Genomic DNA, 18,708 nt, shown 5'->3' with positions numbered 1-18,708 from the left:
GGCACGCCCATCGGCACTATGAGTTTACAAACGCCATGGCCACGTCAGGAAGTTACTCTATATAGTCTAAAAGGAAGAGAAACCCTCGATTTGGAGAATTTCCCGTCCCTTTCCCAGAAAACTCAGAAAAAAATCCATGCCTTGTTTGGCATACAATTAAGAAATAACTAAAAATATCCAACCAGCCACCCTCAGGGCTGTTCTGCCTATGAAGTAGCCACCCTTTTATTCCTTTACTTTCTTAATAAACTTGCTTTCACTTTACTCTATGGACTTACCCTGAATTCGTTCTTGTGTGAGGTCCAAGAACCCTCTCTTGGGGTCTAGAACAGGACCAGCGTTCCGGTAACACTGTCACATACATAATGATATTTTGGTGAACAACAGCCCACTCTCTTATGATGGTGGTCCCATAAGATTATAATGGAGCTAAAAAATTCCTGTTACTTAGCGATGTCATAACAGTCCTAACATCATAATGTAATGCATTACCCATGTGCTTGTGGTTATGTTGTAAATATACCTACTGCACCGTCAGTTGTATAAAAGTATGGCACATGCTTATGTACATAAGTACATAATTAAGTATATGATACTTGATAATGACAATAAATGGCCATATTACTGGTTTATGTATTTACTATACTATACTTTTTATTATTTTAGAGTGCTTTTCTACTGATTGAAAAAACAAGTTAATTGTAGAACAGCCACAGGCAGGTCCTTCAGGAGGTATTTCAGAATGCATTGCTATCATAGGAGATGACAGCTCCATGTGTGTTACTGGCTCTGAAGACCTTCCAGTGGGACAAGATGTGGAGGTGAAAGACAGTGGTATTCATGATCCCAACCCTGTGTAGGCCTAGGCTAATGTATGTGTTTGTGTCTCATTTTTAATTAAAAATTTTTAACAAATTAAAAACAGAGAAAAGCGTATACAATAAGGATACAAAGAAAGAAAATATGGTTGTACAGCTATACAACATGTTTGTCTTTCAAGCTAAGTGTTACTACAAAAAAGTCAAAAACTTAAAAAAAAATTTAAAGTTTATAAAGTTAAAAAGTTATCGTAAGCTGAGGTTAATTCATTTTTGAAGAAAAAATTTAAAGAAATTTGATATAGCCTAAGTGTATGGTTTCTAAAGTTTACAGTAGTGTACAGTAATGTCCTACATCTTCACATTCATTCACCACTCACTGTCTCACCCAGAACACCTTCCAGTTCTGCAAGCTTTATTCATGATCAGTGCCCTATATAGGTGTAACATTTTAAATCTTTAATATTGCCTTTTTTCTCTACCTTTTCTATGTTTAGATATACAAATTCTTACCATAGTGAAACAGTTGCCTATAGTAGTCAATACAGTAACATGCTATATAGGTTCGTAACCTAGGAGCAATAGGCTATACCATATAACCTAGGTGTGTACTGGGCTATGCCATCTAGGTTTATGTAAGTACACTTGTTGATGTTCACACCACAATGAAATCACCAAATGATGCATCTCTTAGAAGGTATCCCCATCCTTGAGCAATGCATGACTAAAATTAAATATAAAGGACCACATAATAATCCAAATTCTAAACTTACTTTTAAGTTTGGAGGGGCGCAGGCTACAGGTCAGAAGTAGTTGGCTTCTCTCTTTCCTTATCTAGTAGTTGTTTTCTTCCTTCATCATTTTGTTAAACTGAATCTCTGACTCATCCAGGATTAAAGCAAAGGAGAAGAAAAGGAGGAGAGAGGGCCAGAAATGTTCTTTCCTGACAAGCACTACTCTAATAATCTAACATCAACAAACCTTTGGCCTGTGAAGTTGTTTACAACTCACTTTCTCATATAGGTGTTTTCGTGGCCTTTTCGGTGAATGCTTCTGACTCTGGCTTTTTTGGAGAAGGCTAACCTTTACTTGAAGTGCCTTAGCAGAGGTAAAATCATCTCTATTTAAACTGTTCATTACTTTCTTGTCTGCTGAAAAGTTGACAGTACTCAGCATTTCTACCTCTGGACTGTAGACTCCTAATTAGGGAAAAGGAGCTAGGCTGGTAGGAGCAGGTAAAAGCAAAAAGAAAAAGCAGGTAAGGTATGAGTCTGCCTTTCTTCATGGTCCAGGACGCATAGCACTCTTGTGCAAACAACTCATAATCTTACTGAGCCCAGCTATCACTAGACACTTGGATGATAGTAAAATGCAGGTTAGTTCACTGAAACCTTGGTGTTATCAGTACTGCACAAAGCCCTCTTTAGCACATCACACAAACACCATCTTATAAAATCCCCAGCAAGCTGTTGTCTCCTTACAGTCAGCTCTTTTCTTGTTGACCTGCCCAGTGTACTCTTGCAATGTATTTTCATACTTTCTTGAATAATCCTGCCTTTCTTTACCTACAACTGTCCTGGTAAATTTTTCTTACTGCCCATGCCACTGGCCCCAGATGGTTGCTGATGACTTGCAGTATGGCCCTTTCTGGACAGGACCTAAAAGCAACTCTGTACTAGCTCTCCCTCACAAATGATCCATATTCAGAAGAAAAAACTAATACTCTTTGCACCTACAAACTCCTGGAATGTGGTGTGTCTCCACTTCAGAAACTTCTCCTTTATTCTGTCAGTCATTCCTTTCTTCAGATTTCTCAGGTGAGAATCAGACATGAGCCTATAGTTAGGCAGCAGACTGCAGGGGACACATAGTAAGTTCTCTGAGTAGTTGGTAAGGTGCAGGTACCCCATCCTGGTACCCACAAATCAACAGCAGCTCTCTCCAGATTATCAACCTTTATACCATTATATAACTTTTATACTATTGACAAGATGGATCTCCTTTGTAAATCTTGCATAAAGTCTAGTATCTTTGTGTAATGTAGAATTTGTATATATCTTAGTTTCTTGGTCCAAACTTATATTTTCTTTTCTCATTACAAATGCTTAATAATTTCCATCTTCATGTATGTTGTTTGCCTCTCTGGAATCTATCTATTCTTCCCCAACTTGCTTATCTAAATCTGAGCTATCCTGCAAGGTTGTGCTCAAGTTCCATCTTATTCACGCTCCCTTGCCTGGCTGTTTTAGATTTTCCAGCAATCTCTTTGGAAGCCCTACACTACTTGCAGAAGTTACCGTAATCAATACATAAAGTTTGCCCTTAGCATTTCTTTTTCATGAAAGACAAATACCGGCACCTTCATGATACAGTGACTCTATGGCCTACAAACTTAATTGTACTTGAAATACAAAAATATCTTTGAAAAATGTGCTGACCCAAAGAGTGGCTTATAAGTCTAAGAAAAGTGGGACAAAGAGAGGCAAATGTTAGGCATGCACATCTAGGTTCATTAAATTTCTTTGAATGAACACTCATCACTTAGAAGAGAAGGGAAGTATTAGGATAAAGCTGGTTGTTCTACATTATATATGCTGAATATTTCAAACATTCACTTTTTTAAACATTTATATATAAAGAGGAGCTAGAAAATCCATTTACTCGAATCTAACATTATTTTTTCAACTTTATTGAGTATAACTGACTAGTAATTGCATATTTGAATCCAACATTCTTTTTTTTTTTTTTTTTTTTTGAGACAGAGTCTCGCTCTGTCACCCAGGCTAGAGTACAGTGGCACCATTTCAGCTCACTGTAAGCTCCGCCTCCCAGGTTCACGTCATTCTCCTGCCTCAGTCTCCCGAGTAGTTGGGACTACAGGCGCCCGCCACCACGCCGGGCTGATTTTTTTGTATTTTTAGTAGAGACGGGGTTTCACCGTGTTAGCTAGGATGGTCTCGATTTCCTGACCTCGTGATCCGCCTGCCTCCGCCTCCCAAAGTGCTGGGACTACAGGCATGAGCCACCCTGACCAGCCTGAATCCAACATTCTTAAATAAACTAAGCTCTCTATTAGAAGTTGAGGGGCCAGAAAACATGTAACCCCCATATTTTTAATTAATTGTTTACTATATATAAATATGCATATGTGTAATGTATGTGTATATCATAATAATTCATGTTATTTATTAATAATAAATAATAAAATCATAAATAATAAAATCATAAATAAAATGAATAGCTCTTTGCCTATATATTGGTCAGAGTAAAATTTATGACACTATATTTTAATACTTTAAAGCACAGTGATTATTTAGCTCACATTTTCATGACACTTGCAAATGGTAATTAACCACCAGTGCAGGGACCAACATTAACTTTAAAAAATGTCGTTAATTAATTCACAGAGCACTGGTTATTTTCTATTTTAATGACTGCTTGGATTTATACATGGCAATTATAATATATAATGTTTGTCTATGCTCTTCATCTTGTCACTTTTTATTTAAACAGGGGAAACTGTTGTAATGAAAAAATTTTTTGAACAGATGCAGTACTAAGCGAACTTAAAGATATATATGTATGTATATAATCATTCTCTTCCACTAACTAAGCAATACTGACTTTCAGAATGAAATATCCTGGAAAAATAGAATTTTTAACCAAGATAGCAACTCATAATTAGAAAATAATCAGTAAATCATTACTAAAATTATTCATTACTAAAATTGTAACCTATGAAACAGTTAAGAACAAAAATAAGCACAAAAACATGACTTTCAACAGATATGGAGTTTATAAGTGAGGTTGTCTCACAAACAGATACAACCCAAAAACTACCAGATATCAATACCAATTTCTTATTAGTTGTAGATATTTATGACGTCTGTCCCATATTCAGTTTGTGAGAATATAAAAACTTATTCACCAAATAGATTGCATCGTGCTATTTATTTTGCACACAAATCTTAGTGACTAAGTAGTATTGGCTGAAAAAACTAGAATGGATTTGAAATTCTATCTCATATTGAGAATTTTTCAAAATTCTGTACCTGTTTTGGAAAAGTCCACTCAATTGGAAAGAGTGAGTAAAATTCAACAGATAATTGGTGTTTAGGTAGTCTCATAAAGAAATTCCTGTCACAATGAGAGATCACTTTTATATCTTATTTAGTTGAATCGATAGAACCTATATTTATCTTAGCTTCATCTTCCATGTTTTTTTAAGTCATAATAATGAAATAAGCCTTGAAATGGAAGTGCAAGAAGTAAATTCAAGTGTCAGATTTACTACTGTGTCTTTGAGTAAGTCACTAAGACTTTTAGAGTCTTCAGTCTCTTAATCTGCAGATGAACATAAAAATATTTGCCTTGTTTATCCCATGTAATTAATGTAACACTTAATAGGCAATACTACATGTGGAAAAGACACTGAAAAGTATTATTAACTAAGACAGAGCAGCACAGGAACAGATCACAGGTTTAGAATGAGATTCAAGTCCAATTCCACCATCACCAACAGTGTACCTTTAGATAAGTCACCAAACCCCTTCCAGCCTCAATTTCTTCCTCCACTAAATGAAGAAGCTTATTTTAAGGTTCTTTCCATCTTTATGAGTCTGTGATCTGGTACTAGAAAAGCTAACAAAGAAATTCTCTAACATGCTTTTGTTTCCTATGAAAGTGACATACACCGATTAGGTGCTCATGATTAATTTTAGACTCTGTCTTGCAAATAAGAGAAAGTCATCATTTATTTGGCAGGAACAGGCTCACATCCTTTATGAAATGAGGTGTGGTATTAATTTATTAACCATACACCAGAATGTTCAATGTTAAATGTAGGAAGGTGGCATTCATGAAGAATTACAAGAATCATTATATGGTATAAAATCTGAGCATAAAACTAACATTGGAAAAGAATCTGCCCTTGAAATACAGAAAACAAGTCTGTACTGCATTACTTACAGTCTATGTTAAAATCTACCCACACCATACAAACAAAAGATTACAACTAAACACTGAGGCACAGCTGCCCTTGTCTGGCAGTTTGATATCCTTTTAATTAGTTGTTTTTCTGTAGTGCTAAACTTGGATTTTGTGTACACCACAACTAAACATAGAACAGACAAAGGCTAAGCAGCATAAACTTGTTGCTGTAAGTGCCACAGGAGCAGGGATTCTTGTCTGTTTTATTCACTGATGTATCCCAAACACCTAGAACACGGCCTGCCGCATCATAAACACTGAATAAATATGTATCAAATAGATGAACTGGCTTCCATTTATTCCTTGAATAGATAGGCTACATTTTCTTTATGACTTTTATTGATTTGCATTTATATCATTAACATGCTTCTATTTAAAAAAAGAGATAAACCACAAGATTTAACCAAAGATTGCCTGAATAAAAGAGATAGCTTGGGATGACAACAAACGACCAACACAAAAGCTTGAAACCTATCTGTTGCCTTAAAATGATCTGAATTCCTCAAACCTCAAACCTTAGCATTATGCAATATACCCAGGTAACTTAACCTGCACATGTGTCCCCTAATCTAAAATAAAAGTTTTAAAAAAAAGTAGTTTCTTCCAGTGTAAAACTACAGAATACATAGGACAAACCCCAAAGGTAAAGAACTGCTCTTTTCATGTTACTAAAGAGAGCACTTCAAACAATGGAGGAAGAAATCTACATATAATTCACAAAATGGGATTAAAAATACATGAAAAAAGAGCTATTAATAAATATGCCTCTTGTGTTTCTTCCCTTTAAAACTCAAAACAGTGTGGTCTGCCTTGTGCCCACATCAAAGAAAGCCAGTGAACTAAGAATAAGAGAAATGAAGGCTCAACTCAGTATCTCTCTCCTGGCGCCTAAACACATTTTACAAAAATGTTCTTTGAACCAACAACAAACCCAGAAAACCAGAAACAGAACAGGAAGATAAACCCACAAGAGAAAACAACCATGACATCGTCACACCCCCTTCTAGTTTTCTCCAAAACATTTTTCATACCAGATGAACACAGTAAGTCAAAGAGCTCTATTTTTAATGCATGAGTCTTGGTTGTGGCATAACAGATCAATGAGAAATCTTTTGTCTTCAGGAAAACACAAGCCTATAACAGAAAGCATGTAAGTTTATAAAATAGCATGTCTGATAGAGAAAGCATCAAAATGAAAGAACGAATGAACCAGTGTGCAAATGAATATCTCTAAGAGAGAATTCTATAGTAATTCAGGAAGAAGTAGCAATGTATAAATGGGCTCATCAATTCTCAATATTCTTCTCATATGATACAACATCTCAACCTGCCTACACAAGAACTTAGGATAAAAAGGAAGAAGGAAAGTTAAAAGGTGTTGAGACTGGCTTGAACAATTTCCATTGTCAAGGGCAGGGAGTTATTTTGGAAGATAATAGAATAAATCCGGAGACAAAGGGAGGTGAGAAAAAGTAAAGTGCCACCACAGGTAGGCTGGAGAGAAAGTCTAGGGAAAGTTTTGAGGAAACGTGGGGATAGGCCATAGAGTCACTTACCATGTTGTGATTCAGAAAGAGGATTTTAAATAAAGTTTTGCTCCATATATCAATGAAATTCCCATGCAATTTTTAGGAGGCTGTAGGAAGGATTTAAGTTACTTTGTAAATATTTCTAGATGTTATTTATTCATTTATTTCACAAATATATGGTATGGGCACTTTCTTAGGACTGTGTTTACATTGGCAGCCTCTGTAGAGACCAGCCGTATGATGGAAGTAAGAAAGTCTAGCTTTATGTAGGTTCCTTGAAGAAAATATCCAGAAGAAGACTACAATTGAGCCTTGAACAACATGGGTTTGAACTGCGTGAGTCCACTTAGACACGGATACTTTTCAATAACAGTTACAAGTATGCCTGCCTCTCCTGCCTGCCCTTTCACTTCCTCTGTCTCTACCACCTCCGCCACCCACGAGACCGAAAGACCAACCCTTCCCCTTCCTCTTCCTCCTCAGCCATCTCAACACGAAGATGATGAGGATGAAGACCTTTACTTAATGAATAGTAAATATGTTTTCTCTTCTTGATGATTTCCTTAATAGCAACTTCCCATCTCTAGCTAATTTTATTGTAAGAACACAGTATAAAATACATAAAACACACAAAATACGTGTTAACCCACTATTTATGTTATGGGTAAGGCTTGCAGTCAGTAATAGGCTATTAGCAGTTAAGTTTTGCGGGAGTCAGAAGTTATGCACAGATTTTCAACTATGTGGCGGGTCAGCATATCTACCCTCTGCATTGTTCAAGCGTCAACTGTGTATTCTAATACTGCTTCTTGTTCTATTCTTTGAGAACATCCTTGTATAGAAAATGTGTTACAGTCATTACGGAAAAAAGTATGGAGGCTCCTTTAAAAATTAAAAATAGAACTAAAATATGACCCAGAAAGTCTACTTCTGGTACATATCCAAAGGAAAAAAACAGTCAGTATGTCAAAGATATATTTGCACTAGTATGTTCACTGCAGCATTATTCACAATAGCCAAGATATAGAATCAACCAAAGTGTCCATCCATAGATAAATGGACAATGAAAATGTGGTATATATATACAATAGAGTACTATTCAGCCTTAAAACAGGACAGCCTATCATTTGTGACAATAATGGATGAACCTCAAGGATATTATGCTAAATAAATAAGCCAGGCACAGAAAGACAAATACTGCATGATCTCACTTTTACATGTGGCATTTAGAAATATCGAACTCATAGAAACAGAGAGTAGAATGGTGGTTGACAAGGGCTGGGGTAATTGGAGATATTGGCCAAAGGGTACAAAGGTCCAGTTAGACAGGATTAAGTTCTGAAGATCTATTTTACAGAATTAATAATAATGTATTAATAATAATATATTCTATACTTGAAAGCTGCTAAGAGAGTAGATCTTAAATATTCTCACCACAAAAAGTTCTAAGTGTGAGAGGTGATAGATATGTTAACTAGCTTGGTTTAATCACTTCACAATATACACACATCAGAACATCACCTTGTATGCCATAATTATATACAACGTGTTTTCAGTTGCTGTCAACCAACAGATGAACTTTCAGAACTCAGCCATTCAACTTGGGGGCAGCCTGTTCACCGGACAACTTTTTCCCATAGCTAGTCACGATGTTTTTTCATTCTCTTCTAAAGGTTAAAGTAAAGCACTACCAGGCCTCATGAATTTCTCATGAGTTGTGATTAAGTGCGACCAAATTCCAAGCACTATTTGACTGAGAAATGTCTTCAATCTAAATACACGGGTATAAAACGGCCAACAATAACAACTCAAGGCTATTTCCATATAAATTTGGTCTTTGCTTAAAAATAAAATTCCATGAAAGTTCCCTAAGATAATGACCCACACAGAGCGTTTTCCACGATTAACAATGGCATTTGTGCTATGGTCGCTGCCAGGAAGGGAAGCATGAGTCTGGCTTCGGCCAGGACAGCAAGAGAGATCTCTTCTAAAAACAGAATATGGTATAGCTCATTCTTCCAGATCTTCCAGGGGAAACTGAATGATGACTGTGTGAATGTCTTTTTAAAACGATCTGTTAAACGCTTTTAGATCCTGTGGCCTGATTACTGGCTGACCTATATATTTTTGGCAATGCTAGTGCCTTAGAGGGCCTGACGATGTGATGGGCAGTTAAGTCCTCAGTTAAGATGAATTTTGAAAAAGCTGAGATTAAACAGACTAATTTCCCACAAAAGTATTTTCTTCTGATCTTTGAAATGTTAAAGGGGCCACATCAGTGTATTATTTTGAGCAAGGGAAGTTTTGCCTCACAAAGACTGCCAGTATAAACAACTAATCCCTGGCCAGTTGCACAAGCCAGACAAAGCACAGTTTTCAGGCAGAAGCAGCGGCTCTCGACCTAATGGGGCTGCGTGAGAGGGCACACTCACAAAGCACGTTAGATTTCCTGTGTAAACTATCATTTTTTCTACTGTATATGGCTATTACAAAGCATGTTGTGAAGATCCAATAAGACAATATACAGAAAATGTCTAGTGTAGCATCTGACATTATCATTATCATTACAATAGAAACACATTCTACCCATTGTTTGGATCAGGTGGAAAAATGCAAAAGAAAACAATTCTTTTTTTTTGTTTTTTTGCAGCCTCATTTTTGGACCAGAGTATCTCTAAGTATCTCAAAGGTATTGTAATGTCATATTATATATTTGAAATTTTTTAATGTTCTTATAATCAAATATTTAAACCATTATTTTCTTAGCAACAAAATTCTATTCAAGCTAATGAATAGAAAATGGAAGGTAACTTCTTAAATATTCATTATTTCTAAAAAGACAGCTTGCCCACTAGGCTTCCTTGGCAGATATGCAATTACCGTTGTAGAGAACTAAAAGGAGCTTTAGGTGTCATTTTAAAAACAAGGAAACTAAAACCCAAAGAGACTAAGGGAATGCCAGACCTAGTACAAAGAAAAGGATCTACTTTGGAAGCCTGTACAAATGTCTTTGCACTAATCTTAGCTATTAATACATCAAAATGAGGCTCAGTCACCCTCAGATGGCATGATCATACAAATAAAGGGAAATTAACATTTGCAAGGTAAATACTGGCCAACTGTTTCTACATAAATTACTGCCTTTAGTTCTCTCACAAAAACTTCGAAACATAGGTATTATCAGTGCTACTTTTTTTTTTTTTGTTTTTTTTTTTTTTTGGAGACAAGGTTTTGCTCTGTCACTCAGGCTGGAGGACAGTGGCCTCATCATAGCTTCATAGCTCACTGCAGCCTCAAACTCCTGGCCTTGAGCCATCCTCCCATCTCAGCCTTCCAAGTAGCTAGGATTACAGGAGTCAGCCACAGAGCTCAGATAACACTACCTTTTTTTTTTTTTTTTTTTTTTTTTTTTAAGTCGGAGTCTCTCTCTGTCACCCAGGCTGGAGTGCAGTGGCGTGATCTCAGCTCACTGCAACCTCTGTTTCCCAGGTGTAAGCAATTCTCTGCCTCAGCCTCCCGAGTAGCTGAGATTACAGGCGTGCGCCACCACGTCTGGCTAATTTTTGTTTTTTTTTTAAGTAGAGACAGGGTTTCACCATCTTGGCCAGGCTAGTCTTGAACTCCTGACCTTGTGATCCACCCACCTTGGCCCCCGAAAGTGCTGGGATTACAGGCGTGAGTCACCACACCAGGCCAACACTACTTTTAAGGTAAGGACACTGAGGCCAATAAAGACCACAAGATCAGTAGTAGGCAAAGCTGGGACTGAGATCCAGGTCTGGTCTAATCCACTACAAAGCCTCAGCCCTTTTCAGTATACTTCAGTGCCTGCTAGAAGGTAAAGTGAGTCCTGCAACACTCCCATTATTGAAAAAATGTCACTTTTTCTAATTTTCTGGCTGTTAAGTGGTTAAGCAGAAACTTTATAGCCAAAGGATGAAAACCACTCCAAGATCACGTACCTGTGGTGGAGTCAATGCTAAAAAGGGACGACACATCTCCTGGAATAAGCTCATAAGCCACTGTCCCATATATCCCAGAGTCCCGGTCAGTGGCAAGAACATTGATGATCTCGGTGCCTGGCTGGGTCTCACCACTGATGCTTGTCACATAGGTTGATGGGTTAAACACAGGATGATTATCATTCACGTCCTCCAGGTCCACACGAACAAAGGCTTGGGCACTTAGCCCACCCTGGTGGATGAATGAGCAGTGATTACAAATGGGTTTTTGTTGAACACTGGGATGTAGAATATTTGACAATGGCCCTAGAATAGTCTTGAAACAACAGAATTTGAATATGTAGGGGGGTGTGTATATGTATATGTGTATGTATATATATATATACAAACCACACACGCACACATACACACCCACAAACACATCTATAAATTCATTTTATTTCCAACCTTGATGTATGAATTCATAGGTAATAGCATGGTATGTATACTTCACTGCTGATTCTTTTTTTTTTTTTTTTTTTTGAGATGGAGTCTCACTCTGTCGCCCAGGCTGGAGTGCAGTGGCCGGATCTCAGCTCACTGCAAGCTCCGCCTCCCGGGTTTACGCCATTCTCCTGCCTCAGCCTCCTGAGTAGCTGGGACTACAGGCACCTGCCACCTTGCCTGGCTAGTTTTTTTTTTTGTATTTTTTAGTAGAGATGGGGTTTCACCATGTTAGCCAGGATGGTCTCGATCTCCTGACCTCGTGATCTGCCCTTCTTAAGCACGGAATGAGATTTCCACTTAGAGCAGCTGTGAGGCAAAAATTTCAGAATAGAGGCCAAATATATTCAAGGAGAGTTTTCCTGATGTCCAAAAAGAAATCAAAATCACTTTTATCCCTAAGATAATTTTTAAATGAATGTTGGTAAGTCCTAAGAAGATGGTGTGAGGGAGCCTGGGCTGGGGTGGGGGGGGGTGCCCGGGTGAAGCCCTCACTAGGAAGGTACCATTGGTGTGCAGACCAACCCACATGAGGCAGCTAGACTTCAGGTACCAGAAAGGAAAAAGTAACAGGCAGAGGAAAGAGCAGAGCCAAAGGCACTGAGGCAGGAACGGCGTGTGCCTCTCAGGCCTGCTCAGCCACAGCAAGGAAGCAGGAAGGGCTGAGGTCAGAGAGGCAGGAGTGAGTCCCAGGGACCTCTGCAGGTCTCTGGAAGGACATGGTTCTTCCACACAGGAGGGCTTTGAGCACAAGAGTGACCTGATTTCACTGAGATGTTAACACTGCTCTAGCCGCAGTGTTCAGAACAGACTGAAGAGCAGCAGAGTGGAAGGAAGGAGAATGGGCAGGACGAGGCTGTTTGAATCAAGTCCAGAGTGGATGGGGCCTGAAGGAGGACAGGAGCAGTGCAGGTACTCATCCCAGATCCTGGGGGCCAGATTTGTTTGGGAATTCTGGATTTTTCAAGTTTTAGAAGGAAATACAGCACCTAAAGTAGTGAGAAATGAATCCCATACTGCTTATTTTGTGTTGCCTCCATCTAAAATCAAGGAGAAAGAGAGCAAATGAAATAGAAGAAAATAATCCTCTGCAATTTTTACTTTTCTAAAGTAAAACACATGTTCCTACTTTAAAGCACATTTTCCGTTTCTATCTGGTACATGTTGACACTTTCATCTTTGACAAAAATCCTTGGTAAGTCACAACAGCCTGGGTTTTCTCACTCATGCGTCCTCCCCCTCCTCATCTTTTTTGTTTCCTTTTTCTACTCTGGCAGGGAGGCACAGAGCAAGGAGGAAAAAAGGACAAGGAGGAAGAAGATTTGGCAAGAGACAAAGGGAGAACTGCTGCCATGCAGACAGAGAGGAAGCACTTGTTGACAGGGAGCGGGGTAGGCCAAGAATGAAGATTGGGAGGAAGGTAAGACAAACCCAGAAATGACTCTTCCGCTCTTAGCTCTGAGCTCTGAGGTCCCTTGTACTCCAGGCTTTGAGGACTAAAAAAGGATGGGGAAATAATTTAGAAATAGTCTGATTTTCCATGTTCTGAGTTGAATAAAGTGCCAGAGCCATGCCGGGTATCAGTTAGAACAGGAGAAATGGGGCTGGTTATGAGTCCACAAAGAACAGTGCAAGTTCATCCATCTGGCCTTTATGTTTAAAATGCAGGGTGGCCCTACATCTGCAGCCACCGTAAGTAACCTGTATGTCTCCAGGTTCGACATAGTAAGAGGGGACTGCAGACTGGTGAGAAGCTTATAGAAAATATTCCTTCACCTCTGCCAGACCCTGCTGCTGCTCCAAACTGCCTTGCATCTCAGTTTTGCTTTCCCTTTTCCTTTCCCTTTCCTCTTTCTTCTTTATCTCTCCTCAAGTTCAAGAAGTCACTTAGGGTTGAGGTAAGAGAAATAATGAAAAAGTGGGGAAAATATGAAGACATGAATATTGCCCCAGCTTAAGATATTTAAGAACAAAAATCCTAAATCAGGCAATGCTATAAAAAATAAACAAGTGTTAGATGCATAAAGTGGAAAACGTATTGTCACTGAACAATATTTTTTTTTTTTTTTTGAGACAGAGTTTCTCTCTTGTTGCCCAGGCTGGAGTGCAATGGCGCAATATCGGCTCACCACAACCTCTCCCTCCCAGGTTCAAGGGTTTCTCCTGCCTCAGCCTCCTGAGTAGCTGGGATTACAGGCATGCGCCACCACACCCAGCTAATTTTGTATTTTTAGTACAGATGGAGTTTCCTCATGTTGGTCCGACTGGTCTCAAACTCCCGACCTCAGGTGATCCACCCGCCTTGGCCTCCCAAAGTGCTAGGATTACAGATGTGAGCCACCGTGCCTGGCCAACAATACATTTTTGTTGCCAGTAGGGTAAGCACACTAGTGGGGTTAGGGAGGGCTGAGCTTGTAGTGGCAGAGGCTGGGCAGTCAGATTCCTCTCACCTGATTTAAGTGCTAAGGAGGACAGATTTATTCTACACAGCAGTAGACTCCATCAGTATAAAATGTGGTGTGCATATTCTTAATATATATATAGTTTATCTGTTAATAAACTATATATATATTTACTGTGCTAATGTATTATTTATATTATAAATATCAGAAAAATAAAATGTAAAAGGACAGAATTCTAATGTCTTCTTAAACACCCACATGGGACAACTATTGCTTTCCTTAATGAAATGACAAGAGGCATCTGGGGTAGGGAAGAAGAGATATATCCTAACAAAAAAATAAAGAAGTTCCTTAGACAAAAAGGTGGGAAAATGCTGAATTCACCAAGTTGAGTGGATGCATTCTTTGCCTCAAAACTTCTCACAGAGCCTTTTGTATGTACATTTCTAGAGGGAGTGAGTTCCGAGGTGTTCCCCACTCTTTTTAGGCTCCAGAATGCTCTTTTGAAGAAACATTTTGGGAAACCAGTTTCCCACAGAACACAGTGCGGGAAAAGCTGATCTAAACTCATTTTCTCCATCCGCTTAGAGTGTGTGCTTCCCAGTGCTGTGTAGCTAAACTTCTGTCTAGCTGATGGAAACTGTTTTGATAATGCAACCTCATAAGAGACTGAATCAGAACCACCCAGCAAAGCCACTTGCAGGTTCCTGGCCCTGAGAAACTATATAAGATAATAAATGTTTGCTATTTTAAGCTGCTAGCTTCAGGAATAATTTGTTATACAGCAATAGGTAGCTAATACATCCCATAAATTTCATGCATGAATATATCTTAATGTTGTCTTATCCTTTCTTTTTGACCAATGATTCATGTGGCATTTTTATTTCATTTTAAGCATTTAATTGTGAGGATTATAGTAGGAAACCCAATTCCCTCAGGTTATACTGTAAAAGATGAAAGCAGTTTCGGAAAGCTCCAAGCTCGAAAGCATATAATATCGGAGGCAGGAGGGTCACCTAGGGCAGTCAGCAGGTAGGGAACATTTTCTACTATTACTTCTACTTTGGTAATTGTCTGCTTTCCATTCTCTTTGTTCTTGCCTTCTGGGACTCCTGAATAGTAGAATATTAATAACATCTCTCCTTCACATCTCTTAGCTCTTGCGAGCTGTGGTTTCATTCCAGTGAGCTTTCTATGTCAATGAACTCCAGTCTGTATTTCATGATTCAATGAACAAAGGTGGAAGGAAATGAGGTTCTACCTTGTTCAAGGGGGAAAAAAAAGCAACCTAAGTTGTGACATCACCAAATCCAAGAGAAGCAGCATCCAAAGAATATCTTCAAATTCATTGAGAGGACGAATCAGATAAAAATAAATAAAGAATTCCAGGATATGGCACAACAGTAACCATGTAGAGAAAAGCAGTTTTATAGGACAGGTAGAGAGGAAAAAATCGATCAAATAAAGATCGAAAAGTGAGGAAATGGAGACACCTATTTTAGTAGACTTGCTGTGTAGGAAAGGAGAGGAATAAAATGGTTTTCTGAAAAGGTACATGACATCAAAAGGGAATCCAGAGTAGTTTTTTAAGATAGGGACTATTATTATGCCCTGTATGATTATGAGGGTCATTCAAAAGAACTTGATAAATTAAAGATAAAGGAAAAAAGAGAAAATCATTATAAAAATGTTATCTGTAAGAAGGCCAGAATGGATGGGACCCTAAACAGTAGAGATATTTGCTTTTGATGCAAACAGCGACATCTCTAAAAAGATAATAGAAAAGAAGGTAAAGAATGTGAGCTAATATACAGGTACGTTAGTGGATTTGGTGGCAGGAAGGTAAGACCTTCCGCTCTCAAGCAGACCTGTTATTTTTCTCCAAGTATGTTCAGCTGCTGCAAGGGTGGAAAAGGCAGAGTCAGATTCACACAGGGCTGGGGTTTTACCAGGAGAGTTCTACTGGGTGGGAAAGATAAAGGAAGCTTGCAACCGCATGACTTTAGTGATGGGTAACAAATCAATGATCTTAACATGGGAGAAGAATTGTTGATTAGAGTGGACGTGCTACAGTAAATTAGACAGAAAGATAAAAATGCTTATCAGATCTAGCATGCTTGAAGCCAAGATGTCAAAGCTGTGCAATTACTGGTGACAATCCTTGGAAATTAGAAAGTCAAGGAACTGAGAGGCTCAGGGTGTTGTGTTGTTCAGAAAATGAATAGTAAAGTCTCCCAGAATGATGAGGAAACTGGTGAAGAGGAAGACTATGAACAAAGTGTGAAAGTCCTAAGTGATAAAGAGGTTTAAATCATGATGGGGGAAAAAAAAAAGAGGAGGAGTATCTATGGTATAGGCACACAACAAGAACTACAAAAGGGATTCATTTTTGATGGAGAAAGGAGTAGAAATTATTTGGATGCTGCCCTGGGCAACAAACAGGGCACCTAACTCACTTCCTGCCAGCTTGTGATTGGTGGACTACAGGCTTCCTCGTGAGAGTGCAGAAAGGAATGGGTATCCTTGGTGGGTAGGTTGTTTTTAATCAGGGCCATAAGTTAAAGGAACAATCAGAGACCAACTTAAGTTCATAAAGGAGTTTGCTAAATAATGGACCATGAGTTCCAAAGGGCATGGTAGAAGCATTTCGAAGGGCAGAGAAGGCGGGTAGGTGTATTAGTCCATTCTCACATTGCTATAAAAAAACCTGAGACTGATTAATTTATAAGGAAAGAGGTTTAATTGGCTCATGGTTCTGCAGGTGAACAGGAAGCATAGCAGCTTCAGCTTCTGGGAAGGCCTCAGGAAGCTTCCAATCATGGCAGAAGGCAAAGGGGGTGCAAGACGTCTTACGTGGTAGGAGCAGGAGCAAGAAAGAGAAGGCAGAGGTGAAGGGGTGTTGCCACACGCTTTTAAACAACCAGATCTCATGAAAACTTGCTCACTATCATAAGAACAGTACCAAGGGGGGATGGTGCTAAACCATTCATGAGAAATCCACCCCCATGATCCAAACACCCCTGACAAGGCCCCACTTCCAACACTGGGGATTACAGTTCGACATGAGATTTGATGGGACACAGATCCAAACCACATCAGTAGGAGATTGATTCAAATTAAGGGATGAACTGAGCAGGGCAGGGAGGAGAATATGGGTAATAATAAAAGGCTGGGATGCTTAAACTATTAGAGATTAGAAGGCGGTAAAGAGGTATTGAAGATATTTTGGGATACATCCTGCTCATAAAGAATGGTGGGAAATCTAAGATATGGTTCAGACACTTTAGTTAGAAAACACGGTACAATGGGGCAATGGGGCAACTGCTCATTCCTAGAACAGGTGAAGGGTGGTAATGAAGCAAACAAAAGACAGGAATAAGCATTTGAACACTTGTTAGAACATGAAAAAACATACTCTATTAAAATGAAAATGAGTGTGCCTTTTCACTCAGCAAGTTTACGTTTTGATAGTAACTGCATTGCACACAAACTATGAGCACAACTTCAGTAGCGAACTTTTCTCATGAATGTATACACCAGTGAAGAGCTCAGTCCATTTACTTCCTATATTGCTTGTCTGACAAAATCCTCCCTTAAACATTGAGTGGTGAGATGGAGTTGAAATAGTTTTATCTCAAACACATATGTCAGCTACAGAATCCAGGATGTAACAAAAAAATAGAGTGTTAACAAGCATACACACCAAAAAAAATCTATGTGGTAAAAATGAATGGGAAAAGGAAACAGAAAATTAGATATAAGCATGGAATAATTAAATTATAGAGTTTTATTGTGAAAAACCACTTGATTGCCAATGTAATCCAATTGTTTGGTTCCATTATGTAATTTTATAGCATTCTCATGATTTATGAGATAAATAGCAGCAGCAGTGGCAGCAAAAATAGAGTATTTCAGAAGTAATATCAGTAGAGCAGAAGTGACTCAGTTGAAAAAATACTGACAGTTATCACAAGGATAAACAGAGCAGTGACAACGAACATCAATTATTTTACAAGAAAAATTCTTCTACTGGCAGATAAAAATCTCTTAGTAACCACTGGCAAATGGGTTCTCAGCAATTTTCTTCTAAAGCACTTTCAGGACATTCATTAGAAACAGAAAGAATCAGAGGAAAAACCATAGATTGTCAAGGTAACAATATAAAGTTAAAGGACTTCTGTCAAGGTTCAGTTTATTGTTTTAAATAAATTCATTTTGGCCTAGAATCCAACAACATAAACCTAAAATATCCTGTCTGCATTAATTTATTCTTTGAATGCAGTCTACATTGCTTTCAGGGGAAGACTACGGATCATTACCAACCTTGTCATCTTTCTCTTTACCAACCTTTTTGACTATGCATTTCTGAGGGACATGTACTGCTAATTAATATCGCAAAGAATAACTATGATAGATGCAGAAGTCACCTTGTAAAAACTCAGTTCATCACAGAAATTCATGAGGATTATGCAGTCAACAGAATAAACACTGCACACTGGATAACTTTATATTTGTATATAGGTTT

The 18,708-nt window shown here is 38.4% G+C and overlaps 1 protein-coding gene across 1 annotated transcript in view; it reads right to left on the bottom strand.

Annotated features, from left to right (window-relative positions):
- Positions 1-18,708, bottom strand: part of DCHS2 (dachsous cadherin-related 2) — a 269,651-nt gene that overhangs the window by 132,933 nt on the left and 118,010 nt on the right. Inside the window, exon 3 of the mRNA XM_050791988.1 lies at positions 11,299-11,530. Coding sequence (XP_050647945.1) covers positions 11,299-11,530 — 232 coding nt within the window. The remainder of the gene's footprint in view (positions 1-11,298; positions 11,531-18,708) is intronic.

The sequence above is a fragment of the Macaca thibetana genome, chromosome 5, assembly GCF_024542745.1.
Source record: "Macaca thibetana thibetana isolate TM-01 chromosome 5, ASM2454274v1, whole genome shotgun sequence".
NCBI classification, from domain to species: Eukaryota; Metazoa; Chordata; class Mammalia; order Primates; family Cercopithecidae; genus Macaca; species Macaca thibetana.
Note: the sequence above shows the minus strand (reverse complement) of the source record. Positions and strands in the feature narration are given on the sequence as shown.